Source organism: Mustela erminea, chromosome 1 (genome assembly GCF_009829155.1).
Source record: "Mustela erminea isolate mMusErm1 chromosome 1, mMusErm1.Pri, whole genome shotgun sequence".
Taxonomy (NCBI): Eukaryota; Metazoa; Chordata; class Mammalia; order Carnivora; family Mustelidae; genus Mustela; species Mustela erminea.
Genome location: NC_045614.1, coordinates 7,169,093 through 7,188,901, shown reverse-complemented (window position 1 = coordinate 7,188,901; position 19,809 = coordinate 7,169,093). Strand labels below are relative to the sequence as shown.

At 39.7% G+C, this 19,809-nt stretch overlaps 1 protein-coding gene across 1 annotated transcript; it reads left to right on the top strand.

Annotated features, from left to right (window-relative positions):
• The first annotated feature begins 12,504 nt into the window (after positions 1-12,504).
• Positions 12,505-13,503, top strand: LOC116601099 (putative gustatory receptor clone PTE01). The gene has a single exon (XM_032361776.1). It carries the CDS (start codon positions 12,505-12,507, stop codon positions 13,501-13,503), a length of 999 nt encoding a protein of 332 aa, XP_032217667.1.
• Positions 13,504-19,809: the final 6,306 nt, after the last annotated feature.

Here is a 19,809-nt window from a genome sequence, read left to right as displayed (position 1 = left end):
GTTAATGTATTTTTAGAATGCTAAAGATGGCTTCTCAACCTTTATGTTGCTTTGCGGTACATTTAGAAATCTGGTTGTGAGAGACTTAACAGCACTTAAAAAAAAATTATTTATTTATTTGACAGATAGAGATCACAAGTAGGCAGAGAGGCAGGCAGAGAGAGAGGAAGGGAAGCAGGCTCCCTGCCGAGCAGAGAGCCCAATGCAGGTCTTGATCCCAGGACCCTGGGATCATGACCTGAGCCGAAGGCAGAGGCTTAACCCACTGAGCCACCCAGGCACCCCTAGCATTTTTATTCTTTAAGATTGTCTTGCCTTCTCTATTCCTCATTTGTTTCTATATTATTTTTAGAGTTTCCTTATCAGTTTTCACAGGTAAGCTGAGAGTATGCTGGGAATTGCATTGACTTGATGCCATAACCTGAATGAAATTGACATCTTTACAATATTGAGTCTTCCAATTAAATGTAATGTAATCATCCTTTTACCTGGGTTGTCTTTAATTTGTCTTAACAGTGTTTTTTAGCTTAATTATAGAGGTCTTGAATCTCTTTAATTTATTTCTAGGTATGTGGAATGTTTTGCTCTGTAAATATTTTTATTTATTTCCTTTTTGATTTTTCAGCTAGCATGAATTACAATTTCTTTTTGTACATTGATCTTTTTACCCAGCGACGTTTATAAATTAAATTATTATACTTGAATTATATTCAAATAGTTCGTGGATTATTTTGGATTTTCTGTGTACAATTCTGTTGATAACAAAAGAAAGTCTTACTTGATTTCTAAATTTTATCTTTTACTTTTTTTGCCTCACTCGTTTACAGTGATGAATAAAAATGACGAATATGAACATCTTTGCCCTGTTCCTGATCTTAGGGGAAAATGTTCCATATTTCATAAATATAATAATAGCTGCAAGTTTTTCATAGATTACTTTTAATAATGAAAAGAATTGTTTTATTCTCAATTTGCCAAGTTTTTTTTTTATTGGAAGTGAATATTTTATCCAGTGCCTTCTCTGTGTGTGTCATTGTCTTAAAAAATCCTTCAGTTTGTTAACGTGAATAACTACATTCCTTGATTTTTAGATGGTAAACCTTGTCTTCCTGGAATAAACTACACTTGGACATGGTAGATATTGGCTTATTAGCTTTCTCATTTTGCTAGATTCAGTATACGACTTAAAAAAATTATTTTTGTGTCTGTTAATTAGAGGTTTGTCTTATAATTTCCTTTAAAGTACTTGTCTGTGTTCTATGTAAAATTTATGTGGCCCCAGAAAAGCATAAAAGCAGTTGGAAACTGTTCTGGAAGACTTTATATAAAATTTAAACCAGTTAGTGCTTATCTGTTTGGAATAGTTCACCAGTGAATCTGTCTTCTGGGTTTTCTCCCCAGAAATCTTTTGTAAGATAGTTTCTTTGGTGAGTTACACCAAATATAAGGAGACAAAAGATTAGTCAGTTTTTTAATTTGTTCTTGCATTGGTTTTGCTAAATTGTGCCTGTCCATTCCATAACTTTTCAAACGTGTTGGCATAAATTTTGTTGATAATATCCTATAATTCTTTTTTTTTAATTTATTTTTTATTTATTTTCAGCATAACAGTATTCATTATTTTTTTCACCACACCTAGTGCTCCATGCAATCCGTGCCCTATATAATACCCACCACTTGGTACCCCAACCTCCCACCCACCCACCAATTCAAACCCCTCAGATTGTTTTTTAGAGTCCATAGTCTCTCATGGTTCACCTCCCCTTCCAATTTCCAACTCCTGTCTCCTCTCTAACTCCCCATGTCCTCCATGCTATTTGTTATGCTCCACAAATAAGTGAAACCGTATGATAATTGACTCTCTCTGCTTGACTTATTTCACTCAGCATAATCTCTTCCAGTCCCATCCATGTTGCTACAAAAGTTGGGTATTCGTCCTTTCTGATGGAGCCATAATACTCCATAGTGTATATGGACCACATCTTCCTTATCCATTCGTCCGTTGAAGGGCATCTTTGTTCTTTCCACAGTTTGGCGACTGTGGCCATTGCTGCTATAAACATTGGGGTACAGATGGCCCTTCTTTTCACTCCATCTGTATCTTTGGGGTAAATACCCAGGAGTGCAATGGCAGGGTCATAGGGAAGTTCTATTTTTAATTTCTTGAGGAATCTCCACACTGTTCTCCAAAGAGGCTGCACCAACTTGCATTCCCACCAACAGTGGAAGAGGGTTCCCCTTTCTCCACATCCTCTCCAACACATGTTGTTTCCTGTCTTGCTAATTTTGGCCATTCTAACTGGTGTAAGGTGATATCTCAATGTAGTTTTAATTTGAATCTCCCTGATGGGCTAGTGATGATGAACACTTTTTCATGTTTCTGATAGCCATTTGTATGTCTTCATTGGAGAAGTCTCTGTTCATATCTTCTGCCCATTTTTTGATATGATTGCCTGTTTTGTGTGTGTTGAGTTTGAGGAGTTCATTATAGATCCTGGATATCAACCTTTTGTCTGTACTGTCATTTGCAAGTATCTTCTCCCATTCCGTGGGTTGCCTCTTTGTTTTCTTGACTGTTTCCTTTGCTGTGCAGAAGCTTTTGATTTTGATGAAGTCCCAAAAGTTTATATTCACTTTTGTTTCCTTTGCTTTTGGAGACATATCTTGAAAGAAGTTGCTGTGGCTGATATTGAAGAGATTACTGCCTATGTTCTCCTCTAGGATTCTGATGGATTCCTGTCTCACGTTGAGGTCTTTTATCCATTTAGAGTTTATCTTTGTGTATGGTGTAAGAGAATGGTCGAGTTTCATTCTTCTACATATAGCTGTCCAGTTTTCCCAGCACCATTTATTGAAGAGACTGTCTTTTTTCCACTGGATATTTTTTCCTGCTTTGTCGAAGATTATTTGACCATAGAGTTGAGGGTCCATATCTGGGCTCTCTACTCTGTTCCACTGGTGTATGTGTCTGTTTTTATGCCAGTACCATGCTGTCTTGGTGATCACAGTTTTGTAGTAAAGCTTGAAATCAGGTAGCGTGATGTCCCCAGTTTTCCTTTTTTTTTTCAACTGCAATAGAATTTTTAAGTGGAAATTAAAGATTATTAAATTAAAGATTTACAGAAAGAGCCTCCCTTGTGGGTATGTGCCTAGAGAACGCCAAATGAACTTCCTTTTGGGAGGAGGGGACACTCAGAAGTCCTTGAGCAAGAACAAGGACACTTTTTCCTCCTATGGTTCTCCAAGATAGTGAAGTCTTCAGGGAGTGGAGTTCATGGGCCAGTTCAGCTAATTATCAACTCTGCTTGCATGTCTCCAGGTCACAATTCCATAATCAGCCTACGTCTCCAGCTTTCAGGCTGCCAGTCCCTGTCAAGTGGGTTTCATACCTCTGTCTCCTCCCAGAGTAGTGATCTCCACCGGGAAGCCTGGCCCAAGTCTGCCTTTCTGCCAGTCCTGGGGACAGAGCCTCAGCCATTGTTGCTCACCAAGCAGGGGAGGGGCAGCCCCCTTCCTCCTTGCTTATGCACCACCAAAGCCACAGGGCAACCAGTGAGGGCCATGGGAGACAGTGGATGGAGGAGGGCCTGGGGGATCATTGTTTCCTTATTGCCAGGCTAGCAGGACCCTTGGGTTACACATGGTAGGGTGTGCAAAGTTTTCACTCCAAGCACTGTGAAGTTTATGTTCTTGATTCTAATGAGAGTCTAAGGACTCACTGAGAATTCTGCTTTCCTCCCACACTGCTTCTAGCTCTACAATGGCAGGAAATCAGTCTCTGAAGTGTCCCAGAGTACGCCGATGAAGACAGTAAGCATGAGATCATTAAATTTCATTGGCTTCCTACATGACAGGCTCAGAGCTAAGCGTTCTGTGTAGCTTGCTTCATTTCATCTGCATACCCCCCCCCCAAGGAAGAGGACTGCACATGATCGTCATTTTACAGATGAATAAGGGAGCACAGCATTTAAATATAACTTGTATTCAGTCATGGGATAAAATGGGTATGAATTCAGATTTGAATCCTCACATCCAGATTCCAGACACAGGTCATCTAGCCATCTACCTCCTACCAACCCAGTCTGTCATTTTACCTGCCAGGTCCCTTTGGAGGTTTCCAGTAGCCCTCAGTGGGGAGTAATAGGTACTCCTTGCACCAGCTAGACTATAGTAATAGACTAATAGGATGACAGATGAGATATGGATCATAGAAGATATGGATCATAGAAGGCTCAGCCAGTTACAGGTCTCTCTTGTCCCCAGTCCTACATTTTCCTTATACTGTCTTCCTTCTTCGTTCTAATTGCAAAGATTAAACAGTATAGTGGAAACTGTGTATGTGATGAATGTACACAGAAAGTACAAAATAGATTTCCTATGTTATTAATAGGCTTGGCTCATACTCTTTGATTAAAATATCCTGTGATCTGAAGGCACAATTTCCCTAGATCTTTGAACAGGACATTTTATTTTGTCCTTACACAAATACTGAGTGGAGGGAAATACTGAATCTCACTCATTTCTGATTTCCCAGAGCCTATACTATCCTTGGCACAGAACAGGCAACACAAACAAAAACATCTCTGTTAAACGTTAAATAGGCCCTTAATTTTTAAGTTAACAAACATGTGAGTTTAATCTGTCAGCAAATGCATTCGAGCAATTTAAGGAGAATTAGGACTTCTATATCAAGAATCTGGGAGTATTTCTATTTTCTCAGTTAATATTGTGGGTCTCAGAACATTTAACATGAGCTCTACTCTTCCTTTTTTTTTTTTTAATTTATTTATCTGACAGATCACAAGTAAGCAGAGAGGCAGCCAGAGAGAGAGGAAGGGAAGCAGGCTCCCCGTTGAACAGAGAGCCTGATGCAGGGCTCCATCCCAGGACGCTGGGACTGTGATCTGAGTGGAAGGCAGAGACCCAACCCACTGAGCCACCCAGGCGCCCTGAGCTCTACTCTTCTAACAAGTTTTTTTTTTTTTTTTTAAGATATTATTTATTTATTTGACAGAGATCACAAGTAGGCAGAGAGGCAGGCAGAGGGAGGGAGGAGGAAACAGTCTCCACACTGAGCAGAGAGCCCTGTGTGGGGCTTGATCCCAGGACCCTGGGATCATAACCCGAGCTGAAGGGAGAGGCCTTAACCCACTGAGGCACCCAGGCTCCCTTCTTCTAACAAATTTTGAAGTGATTATATATTACCATTGACTTTAGGTACAATGTTGCACATCTCTAGAACTTCTTTTGCTTGACTGAAATTTCATGCCCTTTGATTAGGAACTCTCCATTTCTCCCTCCTGCCACCATTCTACTCTGACTCTGAACATAACTGGAATTATGCATTATTTGTCATTCTGTGATTGGCTTATTTCACTTAGCATAATATCCTTAAGGTTACAAAATGGGAGAAAACATTTGCAAACCATATGTTGTTTCAAATGACAGAATTTCCTTCTTTTTTCAGGCTGAATAGATATGTCGTATACTAGATGCATAGTAGAATATACTATGCAATAATAGTATATATACACTTTTGTATATATATGATTTGCATTTCTATGATGAATAGTGATACTGAGCACCTTTTCATATACTTGTTAGCTATTTGTGTATCTCCTTTGCGAAAATGTCTGTTTAAGTCCTTAACCCATTTTTTAAAAATCAGGTTATTAGTTGTTTGTTTGTTTACCATTGGGTTATTGGAGTTTCTTTCTTTTTTTTTTTTTAAGATTTTATTTATTTATTTGACAGAGAGAAATCACAAGTAGATGGAGAGGCAGGCAGAGAGAGAGAGAGAGGGAAGCAGGCTCCCTGCCGAGCAGAGAGCCCGATGCAGGACTCGATCCCAGGACCCTGAGATCATGACCTGAGCCGAAGGCAGCGGCTTAATCCACTGAGCCACCCAGGCGCCCCAAGAGTTTCTTTTTTTTTTAAATTTTTTATTTCTTTTCAGCATAACAGTATTCATTGTTTTTGCACCACACCCAGTGCTCCCTGCAATCCATGCCCTCTGTAATACCCACCACCTGGTACCCCGACCTCCCACCCCCCGCCCCTTCAAGACCCTCAGGTTGTTTTTCAGGGACCATAGTCTCTCATGGTTCTCCTCCCCTTCCAATTTCTCTCAACTCCCTTCTCCTCTCCATCTCCCCTTGTCCTCCATGTTATTTGTTATGCTCCACAAATAAGTGAAACCATATGATAATTGACTCTGTCTGCTTGACTTATTTCACTCAGCATAATCTCTTCCAGTCCCATCCATGTTGCAACAAAAGTTGGGTATTCATCCTTTCTGATGGAGGCATAATACTCCATAGTGTATATGGACCACATCTTCCTTATCCATTCATCCGTTGAAGGGCATCTTGGTTCTTATTGGAGTTTCTTTTACTTTTTGAGATTTAGCCAATTATTAGACATGTGGTTTGCAAATGTTTTCTCCCATTCCACATGTTGTTTTTTCGCTGATGAGGAACTGAAGTGCCCTGATGTGCCACAGGTCTTAAATTGTTGCTGAGATCAGGTGGAATTGTGTCTTTAAATCCCATACCCTTTCTATTATCTGTGATGCCACTCTTGTACCAAGGATATTAGCACCACTCCTAGACAGCTACTGTGGACTTTCCTGGGATATTTCCATTGAGGCTTTCCCCTCAATTAGTAGCACTCATCCAAAATTTTGGAGTTTGATGAGGAAAACGAAAGTGTCACCTGGTCAAAGAATGTTAAATGAGATAGCAACAGCAATATTAATATATTTGGGTTCCTAATAGGATATGTGTATATTTATATAGAGATTTAAGAAATTGGTTCACATGATTATGGTGACTTGCTAAGTCCAAATGTTGCAAGGTAGGCTAAGCAGGGAGGAAATACAGGAAGAGCTGCAATTCACGTCCAAAGACAGTCTGATGGCAAGATTCCTGCTTTCTCTGGGATGTCAGCCTTTATTCTATTAAGGCCTTCAACTGATTGGTTAAGCCCCACCTCTGTTATAGAGGGTAATATACTTTACTCAAAATCCATTGATCTAAATGTTAATCTCAGCCAAAAAATACTCAAAAATACTACCAGATTCTTGATATAGAAGTCCTAATTCTCCCTAAATTGCTTAGTCATTTGATGACTGATAAACTCACATGTTTATTTATGTTAATTTAAAATTTAAGTCTGGGTTTTTTATTAAGATGTATGAAAGTTGAAAGTCAGAAGAAGCACAGGTACCTCCACTCCTGAGAAGTGGAAGGCCTCAGACCCTACAAAGGACATTTGCTTTTCTTCTGATCCTTGTCCATTAATATTAACAAGCCCTCAGAGATTGGGAGAGAACAGAGATCAATTTGGTTAATTATGAGCTCTGTGCATTGAGCTTTCAAAGCCCACACAACTGTAAATAATTGGCTTGTGCCCTGCAAACTTTCAGTGGCCAGTGTGAGCATAGTTGGCTCTGTATGTGCGTCTTCTCTTCCCTGAGTTGCTTATACACCAAGGGTTCCACACCTGACTCTGTCTTCCTACCCAACCTGAGAACAGAGCCCAAGTCTTCACAACTCACAGGCATAAGAAGAGTGATGGACCGTCATTCCTTTGTCATGCCCCATCATAGAGGACCCATAGTCCAGTGAGTGATGTTGGAGATACTGGATACAGAAGAAACTGGGGGAGCATTGTCTCTTCATCATCAGGAGAAGCAGGGGAGTAGGTGTAGCTGTATGGAAGGGCACAGATATACAGGTTGAGCTCAGAGGCCTGTGAAGTTTGTATTCTTGGTTCTAGTGGGAATCTGAGAATTGTCATTCAGAGTTCAGCTTTCCTCCCACACTGGTTCTAGCTCCTGTAGGAATCTCCCTCACCAGAGCAGAAAATAAGTTCCTCTAAACTGTCCCGTAAGCACTCCAAAATCACCATGGAAGTGATGATGAAGGCGAGCAGGGGAATGATACCAGATGACCAGATATATGACATCATGACCCTTTACTAAGGATTCCAATCCTAAGCTCTGAAATAAGTGCTTTATGTAGACTGTTTCTTTTCATCTGCCTAGTTACCCCTAAAATACACGGGTACACATTATTGTTCTTTTACAGAGCAGAAGAGGATTATAGCCTTTTAATATAACTTGTCCCAGGTCATGGGATAGAATGGGATGAAGCCAGGTTTGAATCAAAGAGTCTGACTCCAGGCACATGGCACCTGGCCGGTATTCTCCCTTTCCGATGCAAACAACCATTTCACTTAACAGAGTAAAGAAGTTAACTGCATGTGCCTCAGATTCATGATATAATTTTAAGTCCTATCTTCTTATTATGGAATAAGCGGAAGCAAGTTCTTAGTATCTCTGAGCCTCAAAACTGTTGTCTAACTTGATTCCTAGTTGATACCACTCCATTAAGTAAGGACTAAATAGATCTGAATACTACAAATGTGGTTAAAAACATTACAGATGCATACAGTAAGGGCAAAAATTTTAGATATTATTATTGATAATATTGAGTAATATTGTTAATACCAACCTTTATGTCCTTCAACCAATATATCCTGTGATCTGATTGGTTTTCAATGGCTTCCTGACAAAAAATTTAATTTTTACCCCTATACAAGGTAAGTACTGAGTGCTTAGAAGGAAATGACTGAATCACATTATTTCTATTTCCCCAGATCTTGTATCATCTTTGGTACAGACTAGGCAACAACAACAACAAAACCCCCCAAAATATTAAATATTGAGTAGGGCTTTCTCTGAGTCGCAGGAACAAAGGATAGTCAATATGGCTTGCACACACTGGTCTTTTCCTGCCTGTGCCTTCATTCATTTTAGGGATAAGAGATAAGATAAAATAGCACTTGGGGGAACCTGGGTGGCTCAGTCATAAAGCAGCTGTCTTTGGCTCAGGTCATGATCCCAAGGCCTTGGGATCGAGACTGGCTTCTGGCTCCTTGCTCAGTGGGAAGCTGGCTTTTCCCTCTCCCACTGCTCCCACCCCCTGCTTGTGTTCCCTCTCTTGCTGTCTGTCTCTTTAAAATAAATAAATAAAATCTTAAAAAAAAGATAAAATAGCACTTGTTTGTATCTATGTCATAAACATTCAATAGGATCTTTCTTTCTTTCTTTTTTTTTTAAAGCAGTCTCCACGCCCAGCATGTTACCCAACACGGCCTTGAACCATGACCCTGAAATCAAGATCCGAGCCTGGGATCAAAAATTGGATGCTTAACCAATTGAGCCACCAGGCACCTCTCTATTATTTTCTATTTAATAGCATCTGCAATGTTCAGTTGTTCAAAAATCATCACAGTGCTTTTCATAAGTATGAAAAAGAAAAGTCAGAATGAGAAGGGGAAGATAAAGTTAACTGTGTAGGTTTAAACACTTTTTCGGATTTCTAGTGACCTGAGACAAGAGAGCCTCCAGATTCTCTGCCATGTAACACAATGAAAGGTTATTAAGACTTCTTAGAATTGCATTTCATCAGTAAGCCCATAGTTACAATAATGATTCAAATTCTGGTTACATAGGTGTGTGGGGGGCTCAGTCAGTTAAGCATCTGCCTTGGGCTCAGGTCCTGATCCCGGAGTCCTGGGATGGGCGAGTCTGCTTTTCCCCTTCTCCTCTGCCCCTTCCCCTGCTTGTGTGTGAGCGTTTGCATGTGCACTCTCTCCCTCAAATAAATAAATAAAATCTTAAAGAAAAAGCCAAGAAAAAAAATTCTGGTTACAAAACAATGACCAAATATTTATTAAGTTCCACTTCCCTTAGATGCCACGCATCTCTGGAGATGGCTTATCTTTCGATTTTCAGAGATGCGAGGCAAGCACACACAGGTCGAGGGATTTACACATCTTCCTGTGAATTAGGGTACTGGACCAGGGATTTTTCAGGAGCACTTACGGCAGTAAAATGGTGGATTATAGGATTTCCTAGCAACAGTAATGCACTTTACAGCCGAGTTTGAAAATCCGAGATATGGAAATATTATCCCCTACATAAGATGTGAATTTTTATATGGAGCTATCACAGAATGACTGTAACTAAATACTTGAGAAATATTTCTGATTGTATACTTTAATAATAGCATGTAGTTGATAGCAACTAATTTTTCTGGGAAACAAATATAGGCAATAAGTAGTGAAATTGAACTTGCATTGATTTTTATAACACAATATCCTCCGTGCAGCTGTCATATAGAAATTCTTACTTGCATGATATGCAGAAAGGATTTTCTGCATATCATGCAAGGGTTTTCATCCTTGATTTGCATCCTTGATTTCAAATCAAAAGGATTTTCATAGGGTTGTTGAAATAAGGGATCAATAAACAAAATGAAGTTAATTCCTCAGTACTTTGTATCACTTGAGGTGTTATTATCTAGATTTAAACACAATGTTGTAGTAAACAAGGACACTTTACATGCAGTGTGCCTAGTCACACACTGTTTAGGTAAATTTTCAAGAAAACCCTTTGTAAATACATAAATAATTACATCATGGAAACACCCAAAGAAAATATACCCACCTAATTAATGACAGTGATTGCTTTGGGGGACAGATGTGCAGGGCAATGAGATCATGCAGGAATTTAAAGAAAGCTAAAATTTTATCAGTAATATTTCAAATCTTTGTAAAATATGAGTTTGGAAGCAAATATTAGTAAATGCTTATATTTTAATATAGTTTTTGGGCATTCATTATAGCAATAATAGGTAATATTCACTGACCATATTCTAAGTGCCTGGCAATATCTTAAGGCATTGTTTTTGACCCTGGCTGTACATTAGTACGACCAAGAATTGTGCAGGTAGAGATTATTATTTAATTGGCTCTAGGCAGTGAGCAGGATGTCAGTACATTTTATAATATTAATGGGTAAGTATAATAATCAACTAGGATTGAGAACCACAGGTATGAGCACTTTACGCTTTCTTTAATTTCTTCAAACAACCCAATAAGGTAAGTTCAGTAGTTATTACCATTTTACCAATGTGGAAACTCCCCAGGTGTTTGTTATGTTAGTCTTTGTACTTTTCTCTTTGGATTTTTCTCTAAATTAAACTATAGTGTGACCTGTCAAGAGAAATGAATATCAGAGTTGCCTTCAGGGAATTTATTTAAAAATAATTCTATTTAGGGCTGGCTGACTGGTTTAGTCAGTGGAGCGTGTGACTCTTGATCTCAGGGTCATAGGTTTGGTTGGCTGTGGAGTTTGCTTCAAAATAAAATCTTAAAAAATTATTGTATTTAAGGAGAATTGATTTTATTGTTTATTAGGTATTTACTTATTTCTTTATTTTCAGCAACATGGATGGACCTAGAGGGCATAATGCTAAGTGAAATAAGTCAGAGAAAGACAAATACCATCTGATTTCATTCATAAATGGAATTTAAGAAACAAAAGAAATGAACAAATAAAAAAAAGACAAACAATCCCAGACTCTTAAGTGGAATTAATTTTAAAAAGAGTGAATTAAGGAGAATTCTCCTAGTTTCAGTAAAGATTGAAGTTATGGAAGCATAAGAAGGCTAGATTTCAGACCTGGTTTGGGGGGTCTTGTATGGTCCTAAATTCCTTAATTGTAAATGAGAGAGTTGGATTTCATGAGGACAGGGCACTTCCAAATGCTTGGGTTTAGAAATACATATAAACACTTTTACCAATGCCAAACCACTGCAAAATAGGGACCAAAACCCCCCCAAAGAGCAGAGTCAAACACCAGTGTCAATTTCCCTGAGATTGTGTAAGGTTGATATTTAGTCCTGTGTAAGATGAGAGATAGGAAGAAAGTACTTTTTACAAATTAATTATTGTTTAATGATTCAGAGCTGCATTGTAAATGAATGCCATCTATGGGGTCAGTGATACGACATGATTTTGTGCATTTAACCCAAACATACTCATCAAAATTTGAAGTCTATCAGGCCACAGTTAAAAGTTATATTTGAAAAGACTTTAAAAAGACAACCCACATATTTGAGTGAGCATGTATTTCCATGGAGAGATGTAAAAAACCAGAGACTGATGAAAACCCCTGAAGATAATGAACACATTAAAAAAAAACTTTCTGATTATAAACATTTGACTTTAATTTAGAGTGTCAATAATGTAGTTCTAGCAATTATACAGCTTATCAATATTCTAAAGGGAATTTATTGCACTTATTTGAATAAAATAAGGCTGTTTCTAAGTGTCCTTTAATCAGAATGATTTTTTTTCCTTAAAGGGAGAAGAATGTTTCCTATTCAGTATGATTCTTTAAGAGTATTTTATGGTAATGATGGATTTGTCAGTTATCTCCAAATGTTCATGCTCCTCTAACATTCTTTGGTTGAGTGTTTTTAAAGCATGTATAGAGAGATGTGGATAACACAGAAATCAATGAGGAAACCGTTCTAAGAAAATTAGATCTAAGACACAGAAAGATTGCTGAAGACACTGGAATGTATGGCCCTGTGTGTGAATATTTTACTTGTGAATTGCTCGAATACACAATGGGGACACAGTACTGGATGCCCATTCACTTGATCCACTTTTCCAACCCTCTTTTCTTTTTCAGAAGGTGTCCAAGCTACATAGAACCACAAAATCTAACACGTGTCTCAGAATTCTTCCTCACGGGACTCTCAGATGATCCAGAACTGCAGCCCCTTCTCTTTGGGCTGTTTCTGTCCATGTACCTGGTCACAGTGCTTGGGAACCTGCTCATCATCCTGGCCGTCTGCTCTGACCCCCACCTCCACACCCCCATGTATTTCTTCCTGTCCAACCTGTCCTTGGCTGACATTGGTTTCACTTCTACCACAATCCCCAAGATGATCGTGGACATCCAAACTCAGAGCACAGCCATCTCCTATATGGGTTGCCTGACTCAGATGTCTTTTTTTATGCTTTTTGGATGTTTGGATAGTCTCCTCCTGGCTGTGATGGCATATGACCGGTTCGTGGCCATCTGTCACCCCCTGCGCTACTTGGTCATCATGAACCCCCGCCTCTGTGGCCTGCTGGTTTTGACATCTTTTTTCATCGGCCTGTTGGTCTCCCAGATGCACAATTCAGTTGTGTTGCAACTCACCTATTTCAAGGATGTGGAAATTTCTCATTTCTTCTGTGACCCTTCTCAGCTCCTGAACCTGGCCTGTTCTGACACTTTCACCAACAACACAGTCATGTATTTTGTTGGTGCCATCTCTGGCTTTCTCCCTATCTCAGGCATTCTTTTCTCTTACTATAAAATTGTCTCCTCCATTCTGAGAATCCCATCCACAGGTGGGCAACACAAAGCCTTCTCTACCTGTGGCTCCCACCTGTCAGTTGTTTGCTTGTTTTATGGAACAGGCCTTGGGGTGTACCTCAGTTCAGCTGTCTCACGTTCTCCCAGGAAAGGTGCAGTGGCCTCAGTGGTGTATACTGTAGTCACCCCCATGCTGAACCCTTTCATCTACAGCCTGAGGAACAGGGACATCAAAAGGGCCATGTGGAGGCTCTTCAGCAAAACCATCTGGTTGTAGCACCTGTGCCATCCATTTGGAGTGTAGGTTGGAAAGTGCAGCAAAACTAAGCACCTAGACCTGAAAATCCTACCTCTCTCACCACATCATTTTTGTAGTTGTCATGGCTTTCATCTATCTCCTCGCTTAACATCTGAAAATTGCTTTCTTCCCTATGTCTTAAATGGGACTGAGGGAGTATTCTGGGGTCCCTTGTATATCATAATCACTGCATGACTAAATCTTATTGTATCTACAGAGACTCTGTGCTTTATCATTGGCTACCCAAGCATCCCAGAAAGATGAGCAATTTTCCTTTTATATATTTCAAATTCACATATTTTCCACAGTTCTTGTGTATTTTCCATACAAATCACTTATTTATCCAATTGGTTTGTGCAGGTTATGTGGGTGGACGTATGTCACTGGTTCTCAAACTTGGTATTTATCTATTTTATTTTCAAGTACAAGTAAGTATAGTGTTTTATTAGGTTCAGGGGTACAATATGATTCAACAGTTCTATACATTTCTCAGTGCTCATCAAGATAGGTGTACCCTTTTAAAAGATTTTATTTATTTATTTATTTGAGAGAGAGAGAGAGAGAGAAACACACATAGAGAGGGGAAGGGCAGAGGTACAGGGAGTCAGACTACCCACTCAGTGGGGAGCCCAACTTGAGGTGATCCCAGGAACCAAAGATCATGACCTGAGCCAAAGGCAGACACTTAACTGACTGAGCCTCCCAGGCACCCCAAGAGAAGTGTACTCTTAATCCCCTTTAACTATTTCACCTATCCCTCCACTCATCTCTCCTCTGGCAATCACCAATTTGTTCTCTGTTTTTAAAAGTCTGTTTTTTTGTTTGTCTCTTTTTTTCTTTGTTCATTTGTTTTGTTTCTTAAATTCAACATAGGCATGAAATCATACGATATTTGTTTTTTTCTGACTGACACATTTCACTTAACATCATAGCCCATAGGTCCATCCATGTTGTCAGAAAAGATGCATAGATAGGACTTAGAAAGTTATGGTGTACAACTATCCACATCTCTGTTTATCTACTAGAAAAAACAGATAAACCAAAACCATAGTTTGTTTGTTTTCAAGGGCTGAGAACCCCACAGAAATCTAAGAAAATATACTCTGGAGCGAGTTGATTCCTTTCTAGTTAGCAGAAATCACAACCACTGGGGACATCTGTTAAATTTGGGAATGGAGGGACGCCTGGGTGGCTCAGTTGGTTGGACGACTGCATTCGGCTCAGGTCATGATCCCGGAGTCCCGGGATCGAGTCCCGCATCAGGCGCCCAGCTCCATGGGGAGTCTGCTTCTCCCTCTGACTTTCTCCTCACTCATGCTCTTTCTCACTGTCTCTCTCTCAAATAAATAAATTAAAAAAAATGGGAATGGAATGGCTACGAATTGGCTTACCAGTGGTGGAGGGGCTCTCCTGGTATAACAGAAACCAGGGAGTCTACTTGAGCCTATGTCACCAGAAGCAGTAAAGTGGGATCTGCTGAAATACCCAATGGAGAGAAAGTTCTACCCATTTCCAATTTGTCTAGGAATTTTTGCTGTGTGACAAATTCGGGACTATGTTGGAAAGCAGACATATATGACATGAGTCTTGAAGTGCTTGGAGCACAAAGTTCTTGTAGAGGATGAGACTTGTGTGGTGGGCAGTACCTGAGAGGCTCCCAGTGTTCCCCAACTCCTGGTTTTCTTGCTCTTGTGTATGTCCCTCTTATTGAAAGTGAAATAGACACAGTGACTTGTTTCCAACAATGAGAACGTGGAAGAAATCCTGAGAAATCACTTCCAGGAATAGAGTGGGGGGAGGGTGTGAGGGAAGGCAGCTTTCTTCCTGCTGTCACCTCTCTCTTACTCTCTTCGTTGCTCAGGTTGATGGAACTCAATTGCCATGTTATAAGCTGCCCCATCAAGGGTCCACGTATCAAGGAACTGAGGAAATTCTCTGGCTAATAACCTGAAAACATGTGAATTCTACCATCAGCCCCAGGAGTGAGATTGTAAGTGGACTTCTGCTAGTTGAGCCTTGGGATGATTACAGCCCTGGCCTGTACCAAAGTTACCAAAAATATGTGAAAATCAATAGTTTTCTAATACCAATTAGAGAAAAACAGAACTGAAGCCCGATTCAAATTAGCCAAAAAATAAACAAAACAGATGAACATAAGAGAAGGGAAGGAAATATAAAATATAAATAAGATAAAAACAGAGAGTGGGGCAAGCCACAAGAGACTCTTAACTATAGGGAACAAACTGAGGGTTGCTGGAGGGGTGGTGGGGGATGGGGTAATTGGGTGATGGGTATTAAGAAGGACACTTGTAATGGACACCGGGTGTTAGATGCAGTTGATGAATCACTAAACTCTATCTCTGAAACTAATATTACACTATAAATTAACTAACTTGAATTTAAATAAAATATTAAAAATAACCTGTGAAGGGCGCCTGGGTGGCTCAGTGGGTTAAGCCGCTGCCTTCGGCTCAGGTCATGATCTCAGGGTCGTGGGATCGAGTCCCGCATCGGGCTCTCTGCTCGGCAGGGAGCCTGCTTCCTCCTCTCTCTCTGCCTACTTGTGATCTCTCTCTGTCAAATAAATAAATAAAATCTTTAAAAAAAATAACCTGTGAATCTCCAACATATAAAATGCCAACCCAAGCAAGAACTAAAGAAATGAAAATAGAAAGTTATCCTTAGAGCAAATATTAACTGAGAAAATGGAAATGGTATCACATTCTTTGTACAGAAGACCGAATTCTTCCCAACTTCATGATTCATACAATCATTTTACAGATATCAAAGTAACACACCAAAGGATCAATTGAAAAAAAAGTCTTAAATGTACAAGCATTATTTCATTAGAGCAATAATGTGTTCTTTAATACTCTATTTCTAAATAATTTGTTCTTTAATATTCTCTATTTCTCTATTTAGTATTCTCCATTTCTTTAATATTCTCTATAAATGGCAACCCAATATAGTGACAACTCTCTCTAGAGTAATAAGCTTTTGGATAAGAAGTGTCCTTACAGATCATTATCCCTCTCATGTGCAGTTCATAATATAAAATTGGAACCCGAAATACACTCACTTATATTAGCTGAAAAACAATATTTCAGACTGTTTATTATCTAGGCTTTATAAAACACATCCAGGCAAACTAAAGGTAGACCATCTTGACATAAATGTGTGAAATAACTAAATAAATTCCTTAGTTTTGATATAACATATATACTTGTAGACTTTAAACAGTGGAGTTTAAACATGGGAGTAAAGAGGGGCAAAAAGAAAAGGAGAAAGTTGACATTTGACATATCAAGTATGTAAAATACTTGATACTTTTATTTTATTTTATTTTTTTAATTTTTTAAATTAATTTATTTATTTTCAGAAAAACAGTATTCATTATTTTTTCACCACACCCAGTGCTCCATGCAATCCCTGCCCTCTATAATACCCAGCACCTGGTACCCCGACCTCCCACCCCCCTGCCATTCAAAGCTCTCAGATTGTTTTTCAGAGTCCATAGTCTCTCATGGTTCACCTCCCCTTCCAATTTACCCCAACTCCCTTCTCCTCTCTAACACCCCTTGTCCTCCATGATATTTGTTATGCTCCACAAATAAGTGAAACCATATGATAATTGACTCTCTCTGCTTCTTATTTCACTTAGCATAATCTCTAGCTAATTATTTTTAAAACTGTATGATTGTATATAGCATTAGTGGTTATATAAATCAATTAATAATTTTCTACTAAACACCTAAAAAAGGGCACCTGGGTGGCTCAGTGGGTTAAGCCTCTGCCTTCAGCTCAGGTCATGATCTCAGGGTCCTTGGATTGGGCTCTCTGCTCAGTGGAGAGCCTGTTTCCTCCTCTCTCTCTGCCTGCCTCTCTGCCTACTTGTAATTTCTCCCTCTGCGTGTCAAATAAAGTAAATAAAATCTTTAAAAAAACACCTAAAAAAAGGAAAAGAAAAAAGAAAAAAGAAAAAAAGTCTGCATTTTATGTCACAATTCTGCAACTTGGAAGGAAGAAGCAAGGAATACGGCTGAATTTCTTCCTGAGGAGAGAAAGAACTCAGACCCTTCCCAAAACATTCACTTGTTTCCCTTTCCTCTTCTAATAACATTAGCAGGTCCTGGGGCATCTGGGTGGCTCAGTAGATTGGTTTCTGATTCCTGGCTTTGGCTCAGGTTGTGATCTCAGGGTCATGGGATGGAGCCCCATGTCAGGCTCCATGCTCAGTGTGGAGTTTGCTTGATATTCTCTCTCCCTCCCTCACCCCTCCCACTGTTCTCTCTCTTTCTCTCTCTCAATAAACAGATAAAATCCTTAAAAACACGTGCTCATGCACACACACACACACACACACACACACACACACACACACATTATCAAGTCCTCAGCAGTTGGGACAACATGGAGCAACTAGCTAATTATGTGCTTTGTGCATTGAGTCTCCCAAATCATACAATTGTAAATAATTGGCAGTTGCCTCCAGGTTTTAGTTTGAAGGTTCTAATACAGTAGCTCCATACCTGTGTCTCCTCCCTTTGTGGGCATCTGCATCAGAAGGTCTCAGACTTCCTGCCAGTCCTGAGGAGGGATTCTGAGCCTTTATCACACATCAGACAGGTGATAAGTACTCCTTGGTCATGTTCCAACAGAGATGCATCCCAGCCCGGTAAGTTCTGAGGGGGACAGTGATTGGAAGAGGGACTGTCAGGAGCATTTTTTCCTATTCAACAACACAAACATGATGATACCAGGTAGACAGATGGGAGGGCATCGGTTTCAAATTTCCAGATGAGAGCCCTGTGAAATTTGTTTTCTTGGTTCTGGTGAGGTTCTGAGAACTCTCATGAAGAGTTATGCTTCCACTCTCACTGCTTCTGGTCTGGTTGGCATCTCCCCCATCACAACCACTCATGGATCTCTTTAACCTTTCCCTAAGCTACTCCAAAATGATCCTGAAGTAAGATTATGATAACTGGAAGGAGGAAGATGACATTGACCATTATCTACAACACAATGTACTTTTATTGAGGGCTTCCTAAATGTCAGGCTCTGAGGTATGTGTTTTACTTAGCTTGTTTGATTTCATCTGCATAATCTATCCCAAATTGTAAGTGCACACATTATTATTATTTTACATAAAATGAAAAGAGTGTAGCATTTTATGTAACGTGTGCCAGGTCATGACTTAGAAAGGGTTAATGTTTGAATCTGGGCATCAGACTAGTCTTCTCCCCTGCCAACCCAAAATGGTTATGTCACTCCCTCTAGGGGTTTCTGGCAGACCACTGCTGGAGAGCAGTAGATAGTACTTCCTGCATCAACTATAGGAATAATGGCTGAAATCATAGGCAGTGATCATTGACACATGATTATTTAGGGAGATCTCTCTCTCTCTCATCCCTGCTCCTGGATTTTCGCTTCAACTGTTCCCTCACCTCCTCCTCCATCCTTTCTTTAAAATATTTTATTTATTTATTTGAGATAGAGAGCTAGTAAGAGAAAGAGGAGGATCAGGGAAGCAGAGGGAGAGGGAGAAGCAGAATCCTCACCGAATAGTGAGCCCAAAGTGAGGCTCTGTCCCAGGACTCAGGATCATCCTCAGCTGGAGGCAGATGCTTAACTGACTGAGCCACCCAGGCTCCCCCCGCCTCCATTCTTATAATCAGCCTTCTCATTCACAAAGGGAGACACAAAAGGTCCATTTCTACTCAGGAAACCAAATAGGGTTTAAAATGTATCTCAAATGTACCTGTAGTTAAAACTTCTGTACCTCTGCTTAAAACTTTCAGAAATTCTGGAAACAAGGAAGTTCATGGGACTCAGAGTATGACAATTTAATTTTGAAACTTGTCTGCTCCACTTATTATTAGTGTGCTATGCGGCAAGTCCCTGGTATCTCTGAGAATTAGGGCTATCATCTAAGTTGATTCCTAGTTGATACAGCTCAACTGAATAAGGATTTTTGAAAAAAGATTTTATTTATTTGACAGACATAGACCACAAGTAGGCAGAGAGACAGGCAGGAGAGAGGGGGAAGCAGGCTCCCTGAGCTGAGCAGAGAGCCTGATGCGGTGCTCAATGCCAGGACTCTGGGCTCCATCCCAGGACCCTGGGATCATGACCTGAGCTGAAGACAGAGGCTTTAACTCATGGAGCCACCCAGGAACCCCTCAACTTAATAAGGATTAAAATGGATGCCTTCCATGCAATAAATATGTGATGAATGCCTAAAGTAGAGCATAATAAAATTTTTAAAGATTTTATTTATTTGAGACA

Bases quoted from the DNA above. Each gene is read 5' to 3' on its own strand.
- LOC116601099 (XM_032361776.1), top strand. From the start codon at position 12,505: ATGCCCATTCACTTGATCCACTTTTCCAACCCTCTTTTCTTTTTCAGA.